Source organism: Nicotiana attenuata, unplaced genomic scaffold (assembly GCF_001879085.1).
Source record: "Nicotiana attenuata strain UT unplaced genomic scaffold, NIATTr2, whole genome shotgun sequence".
NCBI classification, from domain to species: domain Eukaryota; kingdom Viridiplantae; phylum Streptophyta; class Magnoliopsida; order Solanales; family Solanaceae; genus Nicotiana; species Nicotiana attenuata.
In genome coordinates, this window is record NW_017670809.1 from 22181 (window position 1) to 35192 (window position 13012).

General features: G+C 39.1%; 1 protein-coding gene and 1 long non-coding RNA gene across 2 annotated transcripts; both read left to right on the plus strand.

Annotated features, from left to right (window-relative positions):
• The first annotated feature begins 255 nt into the window (after window positions 1–255).
• On the plus strand, window positions 256–9915 carry LOC109243536. The gene is made up of 2 exons (XR_002070577.1): window positions 256–922; window positions 1140–9915. It is a non-coding gene; the product is annotated as an uncharacterized LOC109243536 (long non-coding RNA).
• A 1756-nt stretch (window positions 9916–11671) lies between these two features.
• On the plus strand, window positions 11672–12301 carry LOC109243528 (auxin-induced protein 15A-like). Its single transcript, XM_019410472.1, has one exon. It carries the CDS (start codon window positions 11824–11826, stop codon window positions 12079–12081), a length of 258 nt encoding a protein of 85 aa, XP_019266017.1. The 5' UTR covers window positions 11672–11823; the 3' UTR covers window positions 12082–12301.
• The last annotated feature ends 711 nt before the right edge of the window (window positions 12302–13012 follow it).

Sequence of the window (13012 nt, forward strand, 5' to 3'; positions counted from 1 at the left end):
CCGTATGCCTCGTATTATCAGGAAGTCTTCTACAGCTGGAGATGTTCCCAAGGGATATTTTGCTGTTTATGTTGGGGAGAAGCAGAAGAAGAGATTTGTGATTCCCATATCATTCTTGAGTCAGCCGACATTTCAAGATTTGCTTAGTCAAGCTGAGGAAGAATTTGGCTTCGATCATCCAATGGGTGGTGTCACAATTCCCTGCTCAGAGGACATCTTCATTGGCATCACTTCTCAGTTTAGGATATAAGAATATAATTGAGAATCATTTTTCTTTTTATAGGTCTCACAATTTTGTATACGAAAATTGAGATCTGTTTTGTACAGCTGATTAGTTATTAGAAGTTAAGTGAGGCTGAGCACCAAAAAATTTGGTGCTTTTTTACTCAAAAAGACTACTTCAAAGAGTAGAGACACAACATTAATTGTTTTCTCTTGCTACAAATTTATCCGAAAGGAATTTTTCTTGAATGGATGAACAGTTTAGCTTATATAAACGGCCACGATATAACTTGAATTATTGATATGTGGGATAGAAGTTAGAAATTTTGCTCTTTGAATATTTGAGAGGTGCGAGTAGAGGAGGTTGTAAAAGAATTTAATTGTTTTTTGAGAGTGTGAGTGACGGGGTTTACTAATACGTATACCAAAAGTTGTGGCAGGATAATTGAGATTTCTACATATTTAGCCGTTCGACGCCTAATAGGAAGAGCTTCCCTCTAGTGGGCTCTATGCCGTGTACCGAATGTTTATACTTAAAAAAAGAATATAAACAATTCCTAACAGCAACCCTAAGACCTTCTTCAAGATCCTTCGCCCAAAAATCCATTTTTTACCCATTTTCCCCAAAATAAGTTCCATGCTCTTGCTTTCCCAAGCCAAGGATCTATCGGAAACAGCGTTTCTATCATCACAGCTAGGGGTAAGGTTACTATCCTCCTCGAACCCTATGGGGTGGTATAATACTAGTTATGTTATTGTTGTTGTTGTAAGTTCCATGCTCTTGCTCTTCATCACTTCTCTTCTGTGCATTCAAATGGTGTTCGAAATGTCACCTTTGGGCCAAGTGATTCACGCCGGTTTACATGAATATTCTGGTTTGCTTTTAAGCGTGTATGTGTGCTCTGCTTTTTTATCAGGAGTGCCGCCGTGTTGTTCGACGAAATTCCTGTGAGGAACCCTAATATGTGCTAATGCACTCTTGTCACTGCTCTGAAATTCTTAACACTGCCAAACCATGTGTAAGGGTACAATTAAATCAACTCCCCGTCTAAAAGAATTGCTATTATCCGGACCAATAGATTATTGACTTTCTGTTTTCTCATTTTGAATCAGACTTCCTTTTCCCCGAGCTTATACAAAATGTAAGACAATACCAAGGGAAAAGACATCGCCATTCATTTCCATGCTGATGTTCATTATCAGCCAGTGCATCTTGTGAGTTGCTCTTCGGATTTACAGCTCTGCCTTCTGATACCATTTACCGAGCACAGAGTTTAAGAAGAAATAAAGACTTTTGAAACTTGAGTTCTAAAATAAGCCATAGATATTTCTGTGGTTATAATCAACAACAACACTTTTAAAACAAGCCAAGTAAAATCCCACAAGTGGGTCTGGAGAGGATAAAGTGTACGCAGACCTTACCCCTACCTAATGAAAGTAGATAGGTTGTTTCCGAAGACCCTCGGCTCAAAAGGTTAGTGGTTATAATCTATTTCTTTAAAGGTAAAATGAGAAGTTTAAGTTAATTTTATATTCACCGGAATTATATTCATATATTTCTTCCACTTAACTGGAATATATTGCAAAATTAACTTTTATACTTGTTCAAACTCCGTTTGCTTGGATACTAAGGTAGGAAATATACTTCTTTTATGCAAATTGAATGTTCGGAAAGCAATATAATACGATGTTATGAATGATAATAGTGACATAGAGGACAACAGGGATGACACGTTGGATAAGAATAATCCTACTCAGCCTAGAAAGAGTACTCGTGTGAAAATGCCATCTAGAAGATTAATTGATTTTGTGGTGGGCCCAGGCTAACAGAACGGGTTGAGGGAGTGCGTGCTATGCGACGTTTGGAGCATAAGGAATCTGTTATAAGTCACTGTTGCTGGGCATAACAGTTTTAGGCTAGTGTTGCATTGTATTTCTGCTTCTCATCTATTCCTATGCTTTTCTCCTATCTCCTCTCTACTATCTTTCAGAATTTTTTGCTCCTTTGCATATTCGGTTGTTTGTAGTTCAATTCAGTACTTCATTAAATCAATATAGTTGTTTGGTTGGTTAGTTGTTCCTTGATTGTTCCATTGGTGCTTTCATCCGGAGCTCTTTTTGATGGGGGACCAAAAAGAACTCAAGGCTCTAGTAGATGAATCTGTAAGGGAAGCGACAGATTCCTTTTCCAAGGAACTAGCTGAAATCCGTGGTATGTTACTGGAAGTGGTGGGTAAACAAGTGTATGATCCAACAATGGCAATTGCATGACAAGATAACACACCGGCGGCACCCACTCTCCGGCACAAACCAGCTCCAGTGGAATTTGGACGGTTTCGCGGCGAGAACCCGGATGCTTGGGTATTCCAAGCAGAGCGTTACTTTGATTTTTATAAGATTGAAGATTCACAAAAACTTACGATAACATCCTTTTATCTCGATGGAGAGGCACTAGAGTGGTATCGATGGTTGTTTCGGAACAAACAATTAATTGGATGGGACCATTTTGTTGAGAAGGCGAGGATTCATTTCAAGCCGAAGGGTCTCGAATCTGCTGAGGGTTTTCTCGCAAAGATCGGGAAGGTGACCACCGTATCGGAATTACAGGGACGATTTGAAGTTATTGCCAACGAGACAAAGGATGTCTTAGAGGGTCTGATGGTAAGGTTCTTTATTTCTGGGCTTAGGGAAGACATAAAGAATTCGGTTCTCAATCACGAGCCCAAAACATAAAAGGGCACACTTAAGTGGGCCTATATCCATGAGCGCAGGATCCAGGCAGAAAAAGGTCCAGTTCGACCCGCTTTTGCTAACAAAGGGGCGCCGCTTTTGCCTAGCCCTATCAAAATATCTCATCCTCCTTCATTCCAACCACATCGACAATCAAGCTCCGAATCGACCACCCCTCAAACGTCTTACTCATGCTGAGATCCAGAGCCGACGTGAGCGCGGCTTATGCTACTATTGTGAGGAAAAATACACTGCAGGCTACAAGTGTAAATCTCCACCTTAGCTTCTTCTTCTTACAGATGGGTCTGATGTTGAACCTTCTTTGCCGGAGCCTTTTGTCTCTGACGATCTTTTGGTTGAGGAACTGCAAGTTTTGGAGGTCCAAGAGCAGTCTGCTATTTCATATCACGCTTTGGCTGGTGGAAATTCCTCTTCCACATTACGATTTATTGGCCATGTGAACGGGTCTCCAGTCCAAGTTTTGCTGGACGGAGGGAGCGATCATAATTTTGTTCAGGCGCGAGTGGTTAAGTTTTTGGAGCTTAAGGTGGATTCAACTCCCAACTTCTCTGTTATGGTAGGCAGTGGTCAACGACTCCGTTGCGAAGGCGTTGTAAGGCAAGTACCTCTCACGATTCAGGGGTGTAATCTAATACTTAATCTATATGTGCTCCCTATACATGGTGCTGACATAGTTCTTGGAGGTGCGTGGCTCTCTACTCTGGGAAGGGTGTTACAAGATTATGCTGAGCATTTATTTGAGTTCACTTTACAAGGAAAAACTATCAGTTGGAAAGGGGACATTCCGAACAATGCATTGCCGTTTCAATTTGTGCAAAATGAGGTCTCAGCCGATAAGCACACTAATCCAGACCTGGTTTCTATTCTAGAAAATTTTCCGATGTTTTCTTGAAACCACAGGGATTACCACCTTCCCGGTCCCAAGAACATGCGATTTATTTAAACCCTAGGGCTGAACCAGTTAATGTTAAGCCTTACCGCTATCCCTACTTCCAAAAACAGGTCATGGAACAGTTAGTTGCAGATATGCTCAAGGGTGGGATTATCAGGCCTAGCACGAGTCCATTTTCCTCTCCGGTGTTATTAGTCTGAAAGAAGGATGGTACATGGAGATTTTGCGTGGATTATAGGTCCCTAAATGCCATTACTGTAAGGGACAGGTTCTCTATTCCCACCATTGATGAGTTATTCGACAAGTTACATGGTGTCGTTTATTTTTCGAAGCTTGACTTACTGTCCGGATACCATCAGATCAGGGTCCGAACTGAAGATGTAGCCAAAATAGCGTTTAGAACACACGATGGACATTATGAATTCTTAGTTATGCCGATTGGTTTGTCCAATGCTCCATCAACATTTCAGGCGACAATGAATGAGATCTTCAGGCCTTATCTTCGGCGTTTCGTGTTGGTTTTCTTCGATGATCTCTTAGTCTATAGCCCCACTTGGTCAGATCACCTTGTCCATTTACGATCAGTGTTAGGGGTACTACGAAAACATCAGTTGGTGGCCAAGAAGACCAAATGCTTATTTGGTCAAACTTCAGTAGAGTATCTGGGACATGTGATATCGTCACAGGGCCTCAGTGTAGATTCAAGCAAAATTACAACTATCCAGCAATGGCCTCCGCCCAAAAATATTAAGAAAATGCGCAGATTTCTAGGGCTCGCGGGTTATTATCGCAGCTTCATTCATCATTATGCAACCATTGCAGGACCTCTTACTGATTTGCTGCGCAAGGATTCATTTGTGTGGGGTTCTTCTGCCCAATCTTCCTTTGATACTTTAAAGGCTAAGCTTAGCACAACTCTTGTTCTTGCATTGCCGGATTTCTCCCAAGAGTTTCAACTGGAAACTGACTCATCTGGTCGCGGTATAGGGGTTTCTTATCTCAGAGAGGGCACCTAATAGCCTATTTTTGCCAGAAGTTGAGCACAAGAATGTAGGGGGCATCCACCTATCATAGGGAGATGTTTGCCATTACTCAAGCTGTGAGTAAATGGAGACAATACTTATTGGGGAGCAAGTTCACTATATACACTGACCAGCATTCACTTAAAAACTTGACCAATCAAACCATACAAACGCCTGAACAACAAAAGTGGCTTAGCAAGTTAGTAGGGTACGACTTTCATATTATCTACCGCCCATGGAAATTGAATCAAGTTGTTGATGCGCTCTCTCGCCCTTCTGAGGTTGTCTTGCTGGCCATTTCTTCCAGAAGTTATGAGCTTGAGCAAGAGCTAAAGTCTCTCGATCAAACACATCCTGAGTTGCTTGCTATACAAAAGCAATTAGAGAAACAACCTAACACCTGCTCGGGCTATGTGTTTCGTGATGGACTCTTATTTTTCAAGGACGATTGGTCATTCCCTTTGATTCGCCACTTCGTCAGCATTTGCTACATGAATTTCATGACACTGCTATTGGAGGACACGCTGGAGTAGCTCGTACTTATCATAGGCTGGCTTCCAATTTTTATTGGAAGCAAATGAGGCGTGGTGTCCATAGTTTTGTTGTGTCCTGTCAAGCATGCCAACAGATGAAGGATGTGCATCACCATCCGGTGGGGTTATTACAACCATTGCCAATTCCTGATTTGGTATTTGAAGATATTGCAATGGATTTTATCACTTTCCTACCGAGCTCAAACGGAAAGTCTACTATAATGACGGTGGTTGATCGATTAACAAAGTATGGTCACTTCATTCCTTTGCCTTCCACTTTTTCCACACAAACAGTTGCTGAAGCCTTTGTGGTGGGAATTATTCGTCTTCATGGGCCTCCAAGGACCATAGTTACTGATCGTGATCCTCGGTTCTTGCATGCCTTTTGGCAGGAGATCAATCGATTGCAGGGAACTTCTTGGCCATGAGTACTGCTTACCATCCACAAATCGATGGGCAGTCTGAGGCCCTCAATAAATGGGTGGAACAATATCTTCGATGCTATGTTGTTGATTTGCCACATAAGTGGGTTTCGATGTTGCCTTGGGCAAAGTACTGGTACAACACTTCTTACCACTTCTGCTGGTATGTCTCCCTTTCAAGCTCTTTATGGGAGAGCACCTCCTAATATAACTCGTTACATTAGAGGTAGTAGTCCTAGTGAGTTGGTGGAAAATTATTTCGTGGACAGGGATGAAATTTTGGCATTACTGAAGCTCAATCTGATCAAGGCACAGACTCGTATGAAGAAGTTGGCTGACAAGCATCGTATTGAGCTTGAGTTTGCCATGGGGGATTGGGTGTTTGTCAAGCTTATATCGTCAGAAGAACCAGCTCAACAGATTACCCCATTATGACTGTCGGATTTCGCTGAGCCTGGGATTGAGCCGTCCCAGAACCTTGAGGACAAGGTTCTTTCACAGGGCGGAGGTATTGTTATGAATGATAATAGTGACATAGAGGACATCAGGGATGACACGTTGGATAAGAATAATCCTACTCAGCCTAGAAAAAGTACTCCTGTGAAGATGCCATCTAGAAGATTAATTGATTTTGTGGTGGGTCCAGGCTAACAGAATGGGCTGAGGGAGTGCGCGTGCTATGCGACGTTTGGAGCATAAGGAATCTGTTAAAAGTCACTGTTGCTGGGCATAACAGTTTTAGGCTAGTGTTGCATTGTATTTCTGCTTCTCATCTATTCCGCTGCTTTTCTCCTCTCATCTCCTCTCTACTATCTTTCAGTATTTTTTGCTCCTTTGCATATTCAGTTGTTTGTAGTTCAGTTTAGTACTTCATTAAATCAATATATATAGTTGTTTGGTTGGTTAGTTGTTCCTTGATTGTTCCATACGATGCCAGGCATAATCAACAGAACATAACTTGTTACGTAGTATATAATTGGGGGCTATATGGAACTACATGATGCAAATTGATACATCATTTCAGAAAGCGGAAATAACGGCTTTCAATTGACAAGTCACATGCATGTGAGCAGTTATTTCCGCATAGGCAAACAATTATTTGAACGTCAGTGACAGTTGCACCAAAAATAGTAATCTTCAGGCAAATACTTGTAAGGACGTGCAATTTGCAGATAACTGCAATGGATATATGAAAAAATTAAGCAGGTGAGGGCAGGCATGGGAGTTGCAATTTGATACATATATATAAAAGAATTTTTTTTCATATTCAAATAATTACATAAATTAAGGACGGCAACATCAATCTTTTACGGAATCTTTTAGGGCCCAAGATGTTACATATTTGGTCTATGTTTTGACACAAACATCAATGAGATCTTTACGCAAGTAGCATTTATTGACTGTGTTATAATTCCATTAGTTATGAAATATGATTTGCGTTGTGAAAATCACCTATACACCTTTCTAAATTGGGCTTATATATACCTTAGAGTCAGAAGAAATCAGCATTTGCATCAGCTTTGAATGCACAAAGTTTAAGGATATATCTTCATAGGTACCAGGTTTGTTAAATCATTAAAACTTCTTAACAGAACTTATTATGTTTAGACATCACTAAATGCCTTAAATCAAGATGGATCCCCGGAGTTATCGTATCACTTATACAATCCAAGTTGTCTGGTGACTAGTCTTAAGGGGGGTTCCTGTGCTCTTCAATTATGAGGAAGTAGTAGGACCTGTTGTTTTTCTTCAGCAAGTATTTGGTCTAAGTACTTTGACAATTAATGAATTGGAAAGCAAATCCATATGATGTTTCATTTGCAATTGTCTCTCAACAGCTCCCACTGAATTCCTCCCCAGCATTAAACATCTGGATATGCATTAGAATTGTTGACTTCGCGTTTAAGTAGAACTTGAGTGGGAGTATGAAAATATTGTTTTCATTATCAATGTTGTCAAACAGTAATAAAGATTTTCCTTATTTGTTTTTGGCGCTTTTGAGGAGCTAGAAACAGTTATTCTCCCAGAAAAGAAGAATTTCATTGGGTTTAACCCCCTTTAAGGCTACAGAATATAGAAATAGGTGTACATAATTGGTCTAAGTTAAAGAGTAAAATCCTTTATCTTGGAAAATTCAGTTCAAGAAAAAAAGGCATCATTAAAACTTAAACTTTGTGCTGGTAACTCCAACTTCATTCTTTTCTGATCACAGTTGTTATTTTAGCTGAGCAAGATTAGCACAAGAATAGATGACCTTCGTGTATGTGATGTGTTTTAAATGCCAACAGAGTGGAAGTGTCAATAGGGCGCGCAAATGTTCTGCGCTAGTCCTACTATTACCAAATTAGTACCTTAGCAATTTTGCAAACTGTTGTTATGACGAGAAAGTTACTAAATCAGTTCAAACTGGATTGGGGATCTCCAACTCACACCAAAATTGGTGCATTATCAGAGAAATTTGAGGGGGCTTTTAGTTGATTGTTGAAAGCTTTTTATAACCTGAGATCAGTGTTTTGCTTTATGATTGCAGTGGACAGCTGAAGGTATGTACATATTTGGTCTTAGGTTACTAAACCATACAGGCCATAGTGTTGGCTGTCTCTAAATTCTTAGAAACCAAAGTTTGGTATATGAATTTAGATTCTCAATTGAAAAAAGTGCTGTTCAAAGTCAACTCATCATTCGATTTATAAAATTTGATCAATTCAAGGAGCGCTATGCCAATTGATTTTCTTGACAAATTTAAGCCAGCATGTTATTCTTGTGGATTAGTACCAGTCCATTATCTTAGTATCTTCACCAAATTAGAGATAAGCTTCTATTTTCTTAAGCACTGAGGTCCACACATACTCTGCAGTAGCACAACACAAGTAGCACACACTGGTTGGTTTTGTTCTTCTTTGACCAGAAACATTGCAGGTCCTATGACCTTCTTATTGATTTATGAAACTGGAAAAATTATTCTAACTTTATCCAATTCTCTATTATTATTTCCATTCATAAATCATTCTAATTTGACCATTTCATAAAGTACTCAACTGAAGCACCACTTGGAAACATAAGATTTAGTTTTTGGTCATAAGAACCAACTTGTATCCTGAGCCATCGCTTTAGCACTATGGACGATCAGATTTTTTTTCTAAAATTCTCAGGATATGCCCCCTCACAGATTCAGATTTCATGATTAGTCATTGGAATAGAGACCACAATTTGTTGATTAAACATCAAGAAATGGCTCCAGGTGGTCCCTAAGTAAACCATTTTCAAGAAGATGAGGTTTCCATCTATTATTTGTTGTGAATATCAGTAGGACCTTCTGGTTTAGACTAATTCCATAGTCTAGATGGTATGGTAATGAGTTGGAAGGCAAAGCCATGTGATGCTTCAGGTGCTATTGTCTTAAGCTGGTGCCCACAAAATGCCTATTCAATGCACATTAGTAGGATTCTACAACTTGTCATTGGCCTATTTAAACACATACAAAGAAGGATTTAGCATAACAGCTCTCAGCAAAACTAGCAACCATACAAAGCTTTTCTCTGCTTTCAGGGTCTTTACTACTTATTCCCTTCCTTATTTGTTCATCTGTATTGAACTAAACAACCATGGCTATCCGTATGCCTCGTATAATCAAGAAGTCTTCTACAGCTGGAGATGTTCCAAAGGGACATTTTGTTGTTTATGTTGGGGAGAAGCAAAAGAAGAGATTTGTGATCCCATTATCATTCTTGAGTCAACCGGCATTTCAAGACTTGCTTAGCCAAGCTGAGGAAGAATCTGGCTTCGATCATCCAATGGGTGGTCTCACAATTCCCTGTAGCGAGGATGTGTTCGTTGATCTTACTTCTCGCTTCTGTAGGATCTGAGTCTTTTTCTTTCACAGTTTTGTAAAGAACTAACCTGGATTTCCAGTTTGTACATTAGAAGATTTAGGAAAAGACACCATTTATACGATATCACTGGAAATTAGATAGAGGGGGCTACTGTTAGTTGCAACAGTAGAGCCCAATTGAATGAAATTTTGTAAAAGCCAAGCATCATATTCTTTAGCAAATGAAGTATGTTCAGATCCATTCTTCAGCCAACTGGTTTATCAGTGTTCTTGTTGGAGAAATTTCTTAATTACATGACTCCATTTATCCATAACATGAAAATTGGAACTTCTGAAGTAGACACCTTAACTGTGAACTTATCCTGAACACTGAAATATTTTTGGCAATGACAACAAAGATAACTTTTGTATCTGCAATAGAAATTTCACAATATCAATGAAGTGACAGTATTAGATCACACTCCATCAGACATTTTCCTTCTCCACTCTTCTTAAAACAAATCTCTGGCTTGGTTTATAATAATTCTGACCTGAAAAGTTGATTATTCATCAGATTAAATGACTTATAATATGAGAAACAGATATTGTATTTACTTAGGTCAACTTATCTCTAAAAGCATGGATTAGCACAACTGTATTTACTCTATGGTTCCCTAAGATAGTGGCTATCTAGAAGTAACTAATGTTGCTTGTTGCAAGTGATTGAATCCAAACCCATAACAATATGTGTTTTAAATACTTCAACAAAATATATTTTTGCTTATAAGTTTTTCCTCCAAAGTAAAGGGGCAGCCCGGTGCACAAAGCTCCCGCTATGCGCCGGGCCTTGAAGGCTCGGACCACAAGGGTCTATTGTATGCAGCCATAACCTCCATTTCTGTAAGTGGTTGTTTCCACGGCTTTTTCCTCCAAAGTATACCTCATACTAGAATTTTTTGTATATCCAGTCCACTGAGAATTGTGATATTTTTAATAGATGTTATGAAAGTAGCCAAATATTCTGGATTTACCAAAGAGAAGCTGGAAAAATGTAGTTCACCAAATTTACAAAAATGAGTCCCTTTACTCAAGTAACTATCCTTCATCTGGAGTAGCCAATGTTTAACCCATCAGATTAGTGTACAAGCTCGAATATTGGTCTTCGTTGTTCTTGTTTGACCAAAACTTCAGAATTTTCTGTCCCGATATAAGATATTAGTATTTTGTATGCAGGACACATCACACATGGTTCCTTTGGTTCATGTTCTGATGTTTATAGTTAATCCAATTCTCATAGCTAGAGAGCTATATACTTAAAGAATCATCTTTTACTTTAGGAGCTCCTTGTAAGCATAAACACTAATTTATACCAAGATCGTGAACATGATAATCTTACACAAAATCGTTACCGACTTTAGTGATGGAAGAAAGAATGGAAAAATACGGTAACCCTAACGGGTGGGGAGAGGACCAATTTATAGAGGTTCTCAGTTAATCCGGTACGTCCATCAAGTAACCGATCGGATGGATGAAATTTGCTCATTAATTAAATATTAATTATGGGCCTTAAACTTATTGGGCCACCAATATACGTAGGAAAATCTTACACTCCTCGCAGGCTCCAACACAAGTTAACAGTGGCCACATGCAAAGCTGTCAGCATTAATTTGTCTAGCATTTTTGAGACCTCCACTCATAAATTTTATCCAAGAGTTAAGATTATTAGCCACATTTATTGGATTAAGTTCAGGGCCATGTTTGGAAGAACCTGCAGGAACATCCCACTTCCCTTTGTTCTATTGGTATGTGGTGATGGATAAATCCATATTTTTAAAGAACAAATGCATACCAGAACACCAAGTTAAAGGTAGGGCCTATTTTCTTGAACCAATGCGACCTAGAGTCATCAATACTTTGGCAATGAGTTGATAGGCAAAACCATGTTACTTTAGGTGCTATTGTCTTCAGCTGGTACCCACAGAATTACTCTTCACCACTGATTAACATGATTCTCTTAGTTGCCATATCCTATATAAACACATTCAAGGAAGTCTTTACCACCACAGCTCTCAGCAAAACTTACAAGTATTCAAAGCTTTATCTGCAATTTTTGAGGTCTTTAGTAGTTCATTCTTTCTTCCCTTGTCTATATACTAAAGCTAAAAGAATCATGGCTATTCGTATGCCTCGTATAATCAAGAAGTCCTCCACATCTGGAGATGTTCCCAAGGGTTATTTCGCGGTGTACGTTGGGGAGGAGCAGAAGAAGAGGTTTGTGATCCCCATATCATTCTTGAGCCAACCCTTATTTCAAGATTTGCTCAGTCAAGCTGAGGAAGAATTTGGCTTTGATCATCCAATGGGCGGTCTCACAATTCCCTGCAGAGAGGACATCTTCATCGACCTTACTTCTCGTTTGAGGAACTGACACGAAAACTTGCTTTAACAATTTTATAGAGCACTAAAGCAGGATCTGCACAATCTGTATAGTTGAAGAGTTAGAGAAAACTGTAATTAGAATGAGGAATTTTAGTGAACTTAACCCCACAAAGCCTGTTTTGTTATTCATGCCAAAGAGATGAATGACTTTTACTTTTTTCTACTTCAAAGATAATGAAGTATTGAACTTTTTCCCCTTTATGGTTCCACATCCAGTTAGCATTGGTATTTCTTTTACTTATGATTCCATATGCTCAAGTCCCGTGTTTTTCTACTTACAAAGGCGATTAACAATGTGTACGAAATGCATTTCTGGCTTTTAAGTCACAGGTGAATATATGTAGTTAATTCGATTTATAGAAGGATGAGTCTCTTTATTCAAGTCAATATCCTTCATCTGGAGTAGCTAATGTATTATATCAATGTTTTTACCCTCCATTCCACTGATTCACAAGCTTTCGATCTAAAAACCTTACAGCAGACGCACATCTGAGCTTGTTTTTCTTTTTTATCTCCCTATTTAACAAAAACTCAAGAATTTTCTGTCAGGAATAAGATAATGTTTCATATTCTGATTTTCGTTGTTGATCAAATTATACCAGAGAGCCATTATACAGTCATTTTCGACTTGAGGACCTACTCAAGCTGCTGGACATAAAGTATCGGGGCATCTTTTAGTCCAAGGAGGTCAATAACTAAATCATTCATTCCTTCACCTCACCTTAATTGAGGAGCCTTTTCCCACTATATATTGTCATGAAAGTAGGACCATCTACTATTCACCAAAATGGTCTGAAATCATCAGTACAGCACAAGGACATATATATAAGGCAAAGTCATATGATCCTTCATATGCTACTGTCTTTCATAGGCATCAACCAAACCATCTTTCACCACCTATTATTGGGATTTTTTGGATC

Excerpts from the sequence above, each read along its gene's own strand:
- LOC109243528 (XM_019410472.1), top strand. The coding sequence starts at position 11,824 with ATGGCTATTCGTATGCCTCGTATAATCAAGAAGTCCTCCACATCTGGA.